We start from the raw sequence: 12,475 nt of genomic DNA, 5'->3' as shown, positions 1-12,475 counted from the left end.
TTTTTTCCCCCTGGTTTTGTTAGACTTAGTATGTTTCTCTAAATGGACTATGCAGGATCCCATAGTCTTTCTGGAACAGAGGGGGAGGTGAAAGTAAGGAAGAAACCCCCCTGCAGGATGGGGCTGGCCACTGCAGTTAAAAGCCAGCAAGAAGACCACCGGCCTGAGGGGGTGAGAAGGTCATGTGGACCTCGTTCTAAGGAGCCTCGGTGGGGTGGCCTTGGGACCAGAGGTAACCGCTACCGAAGGAGCATGGGTCTTGCCACCTTCCCCACTACAAGTGAGAGGTTAAAGAGGGCAACCCGCAAGAGCACCATGTTGAGAGGATCAATCAATAAGGTTAGACATTTTGATTTCCTAAATAGTTTGAGAGCACGAATACTAAGATGTTATGAAAATGGTACAACAAATAGTAGTGAAAGAGGTGTGGAAAATCCTTGGCTTGGTTTTTGGCCATCACAGAGTCCCAGGAAGGAGGGATAAATATCTAACCTTCAAGAAAAAACAGTGCTAAATAATAGGAACCGTCACAGGTTTGTCAAATTCACGTGCACACGGTAAGAAGATGGAGGATACATTGGCAAAAACGGATGGAAAATTGTCTAGAGTTGAAGAAAGGCCTGGCTAGTATTAGGGGTTAAAACATTTACACAACTTCAACACACAAATTTTAAATCATACCCATAGTTTAATTAGTGAACGTGAATTAAAAACCTGATTTAATAGCACTCACAAATTAGAAACATGTCTCCTTGAGTAAGTCATTTGTCCTCACGAAGGGCCGAAATTGTGCATAGCATTACACATATAAATTACTATTTGTGTGTATAAACCTCACACTCGTTCCTGCCTTCCGCCCACACTCCCTGGGACTTACCTTCCCCAGACACGTCACATGCTCAACACTCATCTTGTTGACTTTCACAGAGGAGAAGCGGCTGGTCTGTCGGAGCCCAGCCTTCGCAGAGCGAGGAGGGCAGCAGGGGCCGAAGGACCAAGGACCAACAGGTAACCAGTCAGAGTGAATTAAAAAAAAGAAAGAAAAAAAAAACATCTGAGAAAACCTAAATGATAAAACTGGAAACCAGGCACATGAAAAATCACTGAACAGAATCTGTCTCTGTCCTAAAATTCTCGGACAGGAACCAATACTATAATAACTATTAAAAGTACTTAGCACATTGCACATAGCCCAGCCTCCTGCTGAGTAATCTGAGGGGAGGAGGGGATGGAAGAGGACCGGTGGGAAAGGGGGGGTCGCTCACACCTTCTGCTGTGACAGAGTGGAAAAACGTTAGAGTGAAATGGCTACTGATAGGACGCAATACAGGCACTGTGAAGTCCCCTGTGATTAGCTGCTACTTTGAGTGGCATGCTAAACAATTTCTTCTTTCTTCTATCGCACTTTCTATCTTCACGTTATAATTTTTTTAAATGTTTTTTTTTTTTTTTTTAAGCCATCCATTTATTCTTCTGTCCGTCCCTTCTGTTATCCCTTTCCGCAGCCAAAGGGAAGAGCAGTGAGTCGGTTGCTGGAGAGCTTTGCGGCTGACGAGGGCTTTCAGATGGATGGCAGCAGCTTCTCAGAAGAAGACGAGGACAGCAGCTGTTCATACAACAACAAAAGCCTTGAAAGTAAGAGATAACACCACTCGTCTTGCAACAGTGTCTCAAGCCGCAGATAGATTCAGTGATGTCGAAATACTAATTGTGCTGTTTGCTTTATTTTATGTAGTTCCTAACTGTGTGCTGACCAAAGAGCTCCTAACTGATGGACTAAAGGTGCTGATCTCGAAGGAGGATGAGCTTCTCTACGCTGCGAGGGTCCACACTCTGGAGCTTCCAGATATGTAAGCACATGTGCCTTTATTCAGGCGCTAATCAGATGAATGCATTATCTTGGAGGCTAATATGTCCTTCTAGACATCACCCCATCATAAAACTAATCATGCATACTGGATTTATTGGGGTAGCCATTTCCACAAGAGCAAATATTTTACAGGGGAGGACTAGAAATTATCACCAATGTCCAAATGTGTCTCATTTTATGTCTCCTCACATCGTTCTTCCTTACATAACAAATCCTACATCATTTCGTACCTAGCTCTGAGTGTCAATACTGGCTCAACCAGCAATAAGGCCCTCTAACAACAGCAGAGTGGGAGTAACATGTGACATGCATGCAGATGAGTACAATACAAGCATCTGAAAATAACCTCATCTTTTTTTCCCGCCTGTGCTCCTCTAGCTTTAGCATTGTCATCGACGGCGAAAGAGGAAACCGCCCAAGAATTTATTCACTGGAGCAACTGCTACAAGAAGCAGTAAGTTCACCTCGCAGCAGTATAACGTTCTTCTGAGTCTCGAAATACTTCTATTTCTCTTCAAGGTCCTTCTCACACTCTTTCCATTTCTCCATTACCTTTTAGCCTTTCTGTGGCTCTACCAGTCACTTTGCTCTCTCTTTCTTTCAACCTCTTTAGACTCTCCTAGGGTCACTGAGGCTATCTAAACCTCTTAGGTGAATATGAACAGATGGGTGCGTGAGTGACTGGATGTTAACCCAGCTCTGTATGTGGGTGGGATAATCCCGCTAACACCTGGATCCATTCATATTTTGCAGTTTAAATGGGCGATAGTGTGAACTTTATATTCCTACTACCCAACGTAATGAAGCTGTTTAAACGTTCAGATTGACAGACACAGTAAACGAAGAGAAGCCGCCTAATGACAATTTGTAGTGATGCAAACATGTTGGGATCTCAAGCTATCATAAGACTCAGTGGTTTATTCTTTTCACAGTGCCTGGGGTGGTTGACACTTTCCCTGGGATCGCACAATCTTTGGGATTTGTAATTGTCACTCAGCTTTATGTTAAGATGCCATAATTCATCTTCATAATGAGACATAATTACACATTGCAGCATATTGTTGGCTGGTATTCATGTGCACTGAGGTAACCTGGTGTGGTTTACATCCAGGCTGACCTGTTTAATGCAACAGGTGACCTTTGCCCCCCCCCCTTTTTTTTTGACTAAGAGGATACTGGTTTCTAAATAGTAATAACAGCTGGGTCACTTAACCGAAAGCCCTCATGACCAACATCATCAACAGTGGGAATAAGTCTCCACAGCTGCCAAACACGGCATAGGACGTAGTGTTTGCACACAATGGAGTGTCTAAAGATGGCGACCCTGGAGGAGTAGAGCAGAGTTTAACTGCGTACAGGCTGTGCGATCAATGTGCTGGGACCTCGTCAAACAAGGTCTTTAGATCACATTTCATCTCAACTTAGGAATGATGAGGTAGTAATTAAAGCTCTTCTCACATTTAGCCTAGACACTGCTGAATATCCTGTTATTATTGTGAAGTGCTGCTTGTATTGCGGTGAGCTATTTGCTTCTCTTCACTGAAAGTTGTGCGCAATTAATATCCATACCCTTAATGTTTTCAATTAAAGCAGAATTAAATATTGAGTAAATATTGTGATGGTTTTTCGCCTTTCATGAAATCTGTGTTTAAAATGAACTGTAAGTAAAAGTATATCACAGCTGCATAGGATTCAATTACATCTCTTATTTCTGGCTTTATATTACTTCTTGTTAGTTTAGATATAAATCCAAAAATATATGCAACGTCTTGATATCGTTTATGCTCCCTGATTTGTTAAGACTGTGGACAAAAATGAAATCAATAACATTCCTGCACCAACTTACCCTGAAGCATACTCTAAATAAGTTTTCTTATCAGGCTGCTTATCCACCTTTTTTCACCTACCTAAACTTGCTCATGCAACCAATGTTAAGATACCCCACAGAAGTTTCTCAGTGTCGTATTGTCCCCTGGCAACTTCAGTTCTGTCTAAACACTCTTCAGACAGCAGCTGCTTCTTACTCTGTCATATTTCCACTTGTGTTTAGATTACCTCAAAAGTCATTAGGCTGACTCTGACACCATTACTCTGATTTTCTCTGAGCTCCTTCTCCTTTACCCCAACACACTCACCCCCCCCCCTGCCAGCCCACATCCACACCTCATCAGTCAAAGGGTTCTTCGCCATGGCAACAGTAAATGAAAGCAACCTGAAAGAGCCCCCACTGAGTGGCGGATGCTGGGGCTGCCTGCATTGTTGGAGGGAAGATCTGGCAACCTGCAATCACAAGCCCTCTATTCAGACCCTCTTTAGTATTACTCAGCAAGTCAGGATTTACTGCATCATGGCTTCCGTTCTTTTCAGCCCTGACTGGCACATTGGCATGAGATAGGTGCCGCTTGGAAACGTGGCACAGTGGCTGCTCATGCACAATGCTCTGTTGCTCTCACACGGTTTAGATGTATGCATGTCTGTCAGTGTGTGTCTGTGTGGCACTTGTAATGAATCTTAATTATATTGTCTGGTTTTCAGGTCTTGGATATACGTCCAGAATCGGAGGCTGTGCTCAGTGAAGGAACCAGGGTGTGCGCTTACTGGAGTGAACGTTCACGCTGCTTATATCCAGGTTATGTCCGCAGAGGTGAGACATCCACTTTTTCCATGTCCTGCACATCCACTTTACATTCAACTTTGTATTTCAGACCATGCACTTAAACCATTTTATTCTAGTTAACCTAAAGAATACCATTTTTGTCCTTTGCAGGTGGGTCATCTGATGAGGGGAAACAAGGAGGGGTGATGGTAGAGTTTGATGATGGAGACAGAGGGAAGATTTCTCTCCCCAACATCCGCCTCCTGCCTCCAGGATACCAAATTCACTGTGAGCGTTTACTCCTTAAGTCAGAATGTGCCCATTCATGTTCTAGGGCTTTGTCCACCTGTAGCTGCATGCCAATAGTTTTCTGTTTCCCCCTCCTGTAGGTGGGGAACCATCTCCCCCTCTGCATCTGCCCAGTGGGTTAACAGCCAAGAGAAGCTCCAGTCTGGAGCAGGCCCCCATCAGTGACAGGCTCAACACGAACAGCACTGTCAGCAACAGTCAAACTGTAACTGTTCACAAAAGACGACCAGGTAACAATTTCACTTAACGTAACACCTAGAGACTTAAACTAAGTGAAACGTTTAAACATAAATGCCACATTTTTATAGCTGCACAATTACAGCAGGAGAATATTCTAAACATCCTTCATAATTTCATACAATTTACTCTACCAAGGAGTGTGGGCTTTTTGACTAGAATAGTAAATTTCATTTCAAGTGTGTTTATGAAATTCGTAATTGTAAGGAAATGTAATCACTAGCAAAATATACAATCTTTGTGAAGTTTGTAATTGTTAGTTTTTATTCACACTGTCAGAGAAGTGTTAATTTCAACTCTGGTGATCTCTGTGGCTGTGCTTCATTATTTTTACTGTGGTTTTGGACATATTTATTATATTGAGTGGTATTTCTAATTTTATGTCTACATCATGCATATAAACTGGGGGTGCTGTGGGGGCTTGGGGCTGGAGGAGGGGCTGTTACTTCAGTGTTAAATCAATATATATTTGATACGGTGTCTACATAAACTGGGCAGCCTGATATTTACAACAGGGCACTGTATGGGATTGTGTGTTAGACTGATTGAACTAGTCACTGTGCTTTATTTATAAATTAAATGCAGTCATGGTTAATTTTCCAGGAGGTATTGCTTAAACATTTTATATCTGTTTTCTTCTTTCTAGGGAGACCAAAGGGTTCTGGGAAAAAACAAAAGCAGCAGCAGCTGCAGGCTGAGAATGCCAATAAAAATCCTTCACCTTTCCTGAGTTGGCCGTCATTGGCCAACACGAGAAAGAGAACATCCGACAATCTCTTTCAGCTCAATGGGGCCCCCAGGAAGGTCTTAAGAGGGAAGGAAGATGACCTGTTCCCCTTGCCTCAAAGCCAGCCACTTGCCTCCATCCCAGCAAAGGGCCTTTTCAGCAGCAGCTCCTTTGAGGTGGACTCCTTCAGCAGCATTGCAAATGGCTACTCCTCCTTTTGTAGCCAGTCTACAGGGCCGGGTCCAAGTTTATCTCTGGGCCCCCGAAGTGGACTGTATGGCCAGAAACGCAAGCAAGATGAACCGGTTATGCCAAGAAGCAGGAAGTCCAACCAGGAATTCCTGATCAAGTTAGATCATGAAGGAGTCACTTCCCCCAAGACAAAGAACAGCAAGGCCCTGCTGCTGAAAGGTGGATCTTCCAGTGTGAGTGGTCTGCCCAGGGCAGAGGCATACTCTCATCCTGTCCTGCTAGTTAAAGACAACAAAAAGGGTGGAGCTTCCAGGGTCGAACTCCTCTTGAAAGGGACCACACCCCAAAGAAAGCCCTCTCCATCTCTGCGTCTTGGGGAATATAGTGACTTGGGCTTCAGCTCTCACCGAGAGTGCCACAGCTCTTACTCTGATCTGGATGATGATGAAGAAGAAGAAGAAGAGGAAGAGAGGAGAAGAGCTGCACTAGCTGCAGCCTCAGGAGGACTAAGGACGGCTGGCCGTTTCCTCTCCCGTCTCTCTGTCTCCTCTTCCTCATCCGGTTCTTCCAGCTCCTCCTCTTCAGGTTCTCTCTCCAGTTCCAGCCTCTGTTCCTCTGACAATGATTCATCCTACAGTTCAGAGGATGAGGACAGTTCTACATTAATGCTCCAGAGTTGTCTGTCTTCCCACCGTGGGCTCTTGCAACCATCTGAACCCTCTACTTCTTCAAGGCAGCATCAGCACTCGTTCGTGGCCAAAGCTGTCGCTGTTTCCAATGCCAAAGGAGGCCCTGCCGACCAGATGTCCAACAGCAAGTCTTTGAAGAGGAAAGAATGCACCAGCTCCACTAAACCTAAGGAATTTATGAAGAAAACTCGGATGCTTCCAGATGACACTTCATTTATACCAAGGCCCAAGTTGTCTGCCTTTCTAGGAGGACGACAAATGTGGAGGTGGTCAGGAAATCCTACACAGGTAAGAATAGCATAAGTAATCAGTGAGACAAAGATTTGTCCTTCAAAATGTCAGTTTAGTTAACATAGACCAAAAGGTCAACAATCAATGTTATAAAAAAAAAAAAGATTGGTTGAAGTCCCTGGTTTTTCACAGAGACGAGGTCTAAAGGGCAAAGCCAGGAAGCTTTTCTATAAAGCCATTGTACGAGGCAGAGACACAGTGAGAGTGGGGGATTGTGCTGTATTCCTCTCAGCTGGACGACCAAACCTCCCATATATTGGTCGAATCGAGAACTTCTGGGAATCCTGGACATCCAACATGGTAGTCAAAGTGAAATGGTTCTACCACCCCGAAGAGACTAAGCTAGGCAAGAGGCATCGAGATGGCAAGGTAGGTCACAAGGTTCCACTTTTTCGGAAATGGTCCATTAATAATCAGAGCATGTGGAACTTCTAAAGTGACTTTATCCTTCCTTAGTTGATGATGATACAACTAGATCTTTATTTTCCCTATCCAGCATGCCCTGTACCAATCGTGTCATGAGGATGAGAATGACGTCCAGACAATCTCTCATAAGTGCCAGGTGGTGAGCAGGAAGGAGTACGAGTGTCTGACTCGTCTTCAGAAGCTGAACAGTAGCTCCTCAGACCTCTACTACCTGGCTGGGACGTACGACCCTACCACTGGTCAGCTGGTCACAGCAGAAGGGGTTTCCATTGTGTGCTGAGCCTCCATGAGGACACTACTGAAGGACTCCTCTGGAGAAAGAATAAAAGTCCATCACTTTACCAACAAGACAGCCCAGCCTTGGAAGACAATTGTTCCTTGGGTATGTCTCAAGGACACCTGGACTTAAGGTCAGCATCGAAGCAGGGCTGTCTGAGATTACACACTGGAGTCTATTGGCATCTTACCTTATTAGAGGTGAAGGGGATGTCCATAACTGGTTGATTCTCTCAAGATGCATAGTAGAAGGTCTGGGTCTTCCTGGGCATCATAAAATTCAATAAATGGTGTTTCAAAATTAATCTCTTTTTAATAAATTCCAAATGATTGACAGCTTCAAAACTGACTTTAGGACTCAAGCATCCAGCTCTTATCATAAGCCACCAAAGGAGAGCCGAGATGGTACTGGACTGTGCAAAATAACATGAGGCTGAATAGCCTCAGTGGACCAATTCTTTAAAGGTAGCCTTACCTGAGGGAATGGAAGCGAAAATGAGGCGCAGGGTTGTCCCTAAACCTCTTCATTCCAGGGAAGTAGAAAACATGTAAAGGATGTAAAGTTGATGTCTGTAAATACTTTGAAATTTTCCCAATCAAGCCATACACTTCAGTACCTCTCACCTGTCTTAACTGTTCAGGTGTACATTGTACAGTTCAATAATTGTATTGTTGTCTGTTGTCTATATGTACAGAAAAGCTATTTTATATAGGAGTTTATTGTATATATGAGATGTATCTTTCCATGTTTGCGATTGATTTATTTTTATATGGGTGTAGATTACATTACCTTGTTTTTCCTTTGCTTTGGGAAGTCAAGATTGGAGATGTTAGTGTTGCACTGCATATGCCCTGCTGAGACAGACAGAGACAGACAGAGCACAGACAAAGGCAGAGGGATTTAGTCTACAACAGGACAAGGTTCACTCTCAGAGAGAGAGGGGTCATCCTGTTACAAAAAAAAAAAAAAAATACAAAAAAAAAATAGGTCAAGTGGCTTTTGGTGTGTTCTGTTACTTAGCATTTTTGTTATCCTACTTCCCATCCTAAAAAAAACAAACATAAAAAACCCCTTTTTATTTATGTACCTCTCAGTTGGTCATCACTAGGCAGATCCCACTGGACTGCAATCACGGGTCACAAATGATTGATGAAATTAAGAGTAATTGTAAGAATATACAGATATGACACACTGTTTGTGTGTGATGAGTGTCCTGGCATCACTATAATCATGTCCACACAAATCAATTTAATGAAAACGTGTTAAATGTGCATTGGACAAAGAATGCATATTTTACCACATTATTACTTACAAAATACCAAAGTGTCTTTGAAACATTTATTTCCTTTATTTAAATTTAACATATGTCTAGCACCTGTACTGAACTCAAATCAGAAATCACTGGTAACTTCGAATACTTGTATATATTGGCTTTGCATTTTGACAATGGTTTCTTGCACATGTACCTGCAGTTTTGGTAAGTACAAAAATATGCAGCAAAAGGCCACCTGGGAGTGTGACTATGAAGGTCAAGGTACTGACAAAGTAAGATGTTGAGTGCTGACAATTTGTTGGAATTAGTCTATTTTAGTTTCATCAGCCATCTGTGTCTATTTTGTACAGTACATGCACATACTCAATGCTAACTGTGAAGGACAATCAGATTCACAAAGCAATGGACAGAGTAGGTTCACTCAATCTGAAAATTCTTAAGTTAATTTAATTTGTGCCAAGTACATTTTGTCTATTTTTGTTTATGCAATCCTAAGTATTCTTTGTTCACAAAGTTTTATTTTGGTCGCCAACATTTTTATTTATTGTCAATGTTGCTGTTTGTTCATGCCAAGAGCGCTTTATGAGAATGTGACATTGTTTTTCTTGGTGTGATGTCGCATTTGCATTTCTTAAATAAAACTGGTCTTGTAGAGGCCATCTAGTGAAAAGAAATAAAGCAACACTGGATTCTTCTCATCCACAAACCTCTGTGAATTAATTCTATTATTTTGCCTCCGTCCCATTCATCTTACTGCCTTTGCCCTTTTGCAGCAACATGTTAAACTCAGCACTTTTAGCTCTACGTCACACAATCGCAAACAGTCATTTTTCCAGTCTGTAAAACCAATGATTTTGTTCTGCTATAAAAATTGATATTGCAAATCTTTACTCAGTAGAATGGCACCACATTAACCAATCGTAGCGCACGTGAGCCTGTATGTGGTGGAGTCAACATTAGAGAGGGATTCAACGCAAAGAGGAAACAAACGGGGTGAAACATTTCAGAGGCTCCCCTCAAAGCGTAGTCAAGTAATACAACAATTACCTTTGAAAAACAGAATATATGGAATTTTGTCCCTAAAATAGGAAACGCGAACACAAAATTTATACCAAATAGATTTTAAGAATTGACCTAAAATTTCTCAGTACTTTTTATCCATACATGCATACAGTGTGGATTATTGTTTAAAAAAAAAAAAATATATATATATATATATATTCATATAAAGTGGATAAAAATGTCATCAACTGATTAGACAGCTGCAATCTTCAGAAGTCAAAAAAAGAATCTGTAAAACAAGCTCACTCTCTCTCCCCTAAGCCATCCCCCTGCCCTCACCTTGCTTCTTATTACCAGCTGTGGAGATAGATGGTCTCACCTTATTGTGCATTATGTATATCACATATCTAATTTATGTGTGCTCTGGGCTCTGTTATTTTTATCCCTTAGGGAGTTTTAACATGCTCTCCTTAGAATTTTGAGGCTACTTGGATCCATTTGTAAAGCACCATCAAGCACAACGCCCTTTTCTGCCAAATTCTTTTATTTGTTGTGTTAAATCCTTTGATGTAAGTGTCTCTGGCTGAACCAAGTTTATGTGAGCTTTCGGTTCTTTAGTAAACAGAGACAGATCTGTCACAGCATCAAATAAAGCCTGGTGGGTTTAACTGTCAAGCTCTGTAAATATGATGTTGACTAATTCAGAGAGAGATGTGAATTCTGGTGATTCATTATAAAGAACATTTTCCTATTCTATTTCAGAATGAATTTGTTCATTGTTGTGTATCTGTGGGGTGGTATAAAACTGAAATTGATCCAAAACCTACCTTAAACTAAAGCCCATTTCAGCATTCAGTGTGGTAATGTAAAAAGATTTATAACTGTGTAATTTCTGTATTTGTGCTGCAATTTTTACACATAGATCTGCTGTATGGGGTCAAGATTTTTATACAAAAAAGTGAATATCATAACAAAAATGTAAGATTTTATTCAAATTAAATGTTTGTTTCATATTAAAATAAAGGGATTTATATATACAGAGTTTTCACATCTCTTGAATGAAAGCTAATTGTAAAGAAGGGCGCTCTCTAGTGGAACAAAAAGCATTTTAATTCTGGCTCAAAGACCAGGATAGTATTACAAATTTTTAGGGTTAGAGGTAGCAAAAAAAAAAAAAAAAAAAAAACTTCTTTCAATCCCTGGAGTAGCAGGTATAGTCCTTAACCCCACCACACCATTTAAAACCTAAAGCATCTATCTATTTTTGTACATGCTCATCAGCTCAGACAAAGGCAATCTGTAATCTGAATCACCACTGGCTAGGCCCGAAGGAAACACAATATGGGTCAGCGACCTTTCTCTGCAGGCCCAGGGGTCTTTTTGTCCTCCATGGTGCACGGGTGCTGCTGCCCCTCCCCCTAATGCCCAGATAGGGGCTAATGGGCACATCAGTCATCTCCAACAGCGGCCCAGTGAACACAAACAGTGCTGTTTACCACCACAACCTTTTGTGTTGACTATGACCACTGCCCCGTGTCCATGCCGGGGCCCTTCCTGTATCAGCGGCTTTGGGGAAGGAGGGACTCACCTCCTCCCTGAAGCTGAGGACAGGGTGAAGAGTGAGTGCATGGGGGTGTTTTGGTTATTCTGTTTTGAGAGAGTTTTGCTTCATTACCCCTCTGTGCTTCGAGATACACAGTCCAGATAAGATTCATCAGGGATCTAATAAGGACAATTTAGGATGTACTTAAGATATTTTTGACAAATTATACATAGCCAACCAAAAAAACGCTGTGACTGTGGGAACGATAAGGTCACTGAACCCAGTCAATGCACCACAATTGTTCCTCTCTCTCCTTTGTGACACTATTTGAAAGTCTACAACGCGGATTCTGCTACGTCTCAGTCATAATCGCTCTGTCTGCCTCACTTTTCAGTGGCCGTCTGGTTCAGCTTGCTCAGCGTCCAGACTGTGTTGCTCAGTGTCAACAGGAGGAATGCTTTGCTGCACAAATATCTACACCTCATAAATGTCTCGCCCTCTGCTTGACCCTGTCTGGCCTTTGACTACAAGGAGGTTGAACAGGGGACAGACAGCCGTGTGTGTGTGTGTGTGTGTGTGGCAGTGGGGTTGAGGTGAAGTCTTGAGTCTTAACAGAGTGCTGGGAGAAGAGAGCAGGACAAACACATCACTGATACGTTGACTGCCTCGTCTAAACACGACACTAAAGCACAGTTCATTTGTTTTTCCAGCTTATCAATTATGAAACAGTTTCAGGCACTGTTAAAAAAAACCCTCATCTATACTGAATGCCATAGTAACACAGAAGCTTTCAAGCAATTCTTCTAAAGAGACGAGCAAAAGTGCAGCATCAGTGTGAAAAAACGTAGACCATCTTTGATCTGTCAAGCAGAAAGGGGTGGGAGAGAGAAATATGGTGGGGTAATGTACACTAAGGGGAAAATTATTTCCAAAACTATGATTGCAGCAAAATAAAGTCTCATCATTTTGTTGAAGATAAATTTCTGCTTAAAACCTTCAAAAGGTATTTCAAGCATGCATGGGAGGGCTTCTAGACCACCTGC

At 42.1% G+C, this 12,475-nt stretch overlaps 1 protein-coding gene across 1 annotated transcript in view; it reads left to right on the top strand.

Moving 5' to 3' along the window:
• The window catches only part of bahcc1a (BAH domain and coiled-coil containing 1a), a 59,791-nt gene extending 51,145 nt beyond the window's left edge, over window positions 1-8,646 (top strand). The window contains exons 19-29 of the mRNA XM_029508222.1: window positions 56-339; window positions 928-1,008; window positions 1,506-1,626; window positions 1,736-1,850; window positions 2,249-2,324; window positions 4,406-4,514; window positions 4,638-4,754; window positions 4,856-5,005; window positions 5,659-6,908; window positions 7,044-7,280; window positions 7,408-8,646. Of these exons, the coding sequence (XP_029364082.1) occupies window positions 56-339; window positions 928-1,008; window positions 1,506-1,626; window positions 1,736-1,850; window positions 2,249-2,324; window positions 4,406-4,514; window positions 4,638-4,754; window positions 4,856-5,005; window positions 5,659-6,908; window positions 7,044-7,280; window positions 7,408-7,617 (2,750 nt within the window). The 3' untranslated portion in view covers window positions 7,618-8,646. The remainder of the gene's footprint in view (window positions 1-55; window positions 340-927; window positions 1,009-1,505; window positions 1,627-1,735; window positions 1,851-2,248; window positions 2,325-4,405; window positions 4,515-4,637; window positions 4,755-4,855; window positions 5,006-5,658; window positions 6,909-7,043; window positions 7,281-7,407) is intronic.
• Window positions 8,647-12,475: the final 3,829 nt, after the last annotated feature.

The sequence above is a fragment of the Echeneis naucrates genome, chromosome 8 (assembly GCF_900963305.1).
Source record: "Echeneis naucrates chromosome 8, fEcheNa1.1, whole genome shotgun sequence".
Classification (NCBI taxonomy): domain Eukaryota; kingdom Metazoa; phylum Chordata; class Actinopteri; order Carangiformes; family Echeneidae; genus Echeneis; species Echeneis naucrates.
The sequence above is the reverse complement of the archived record's forward strand: the minus strand, read 5'-3'. Positions and strand labels throughout refer to the sequence as shown.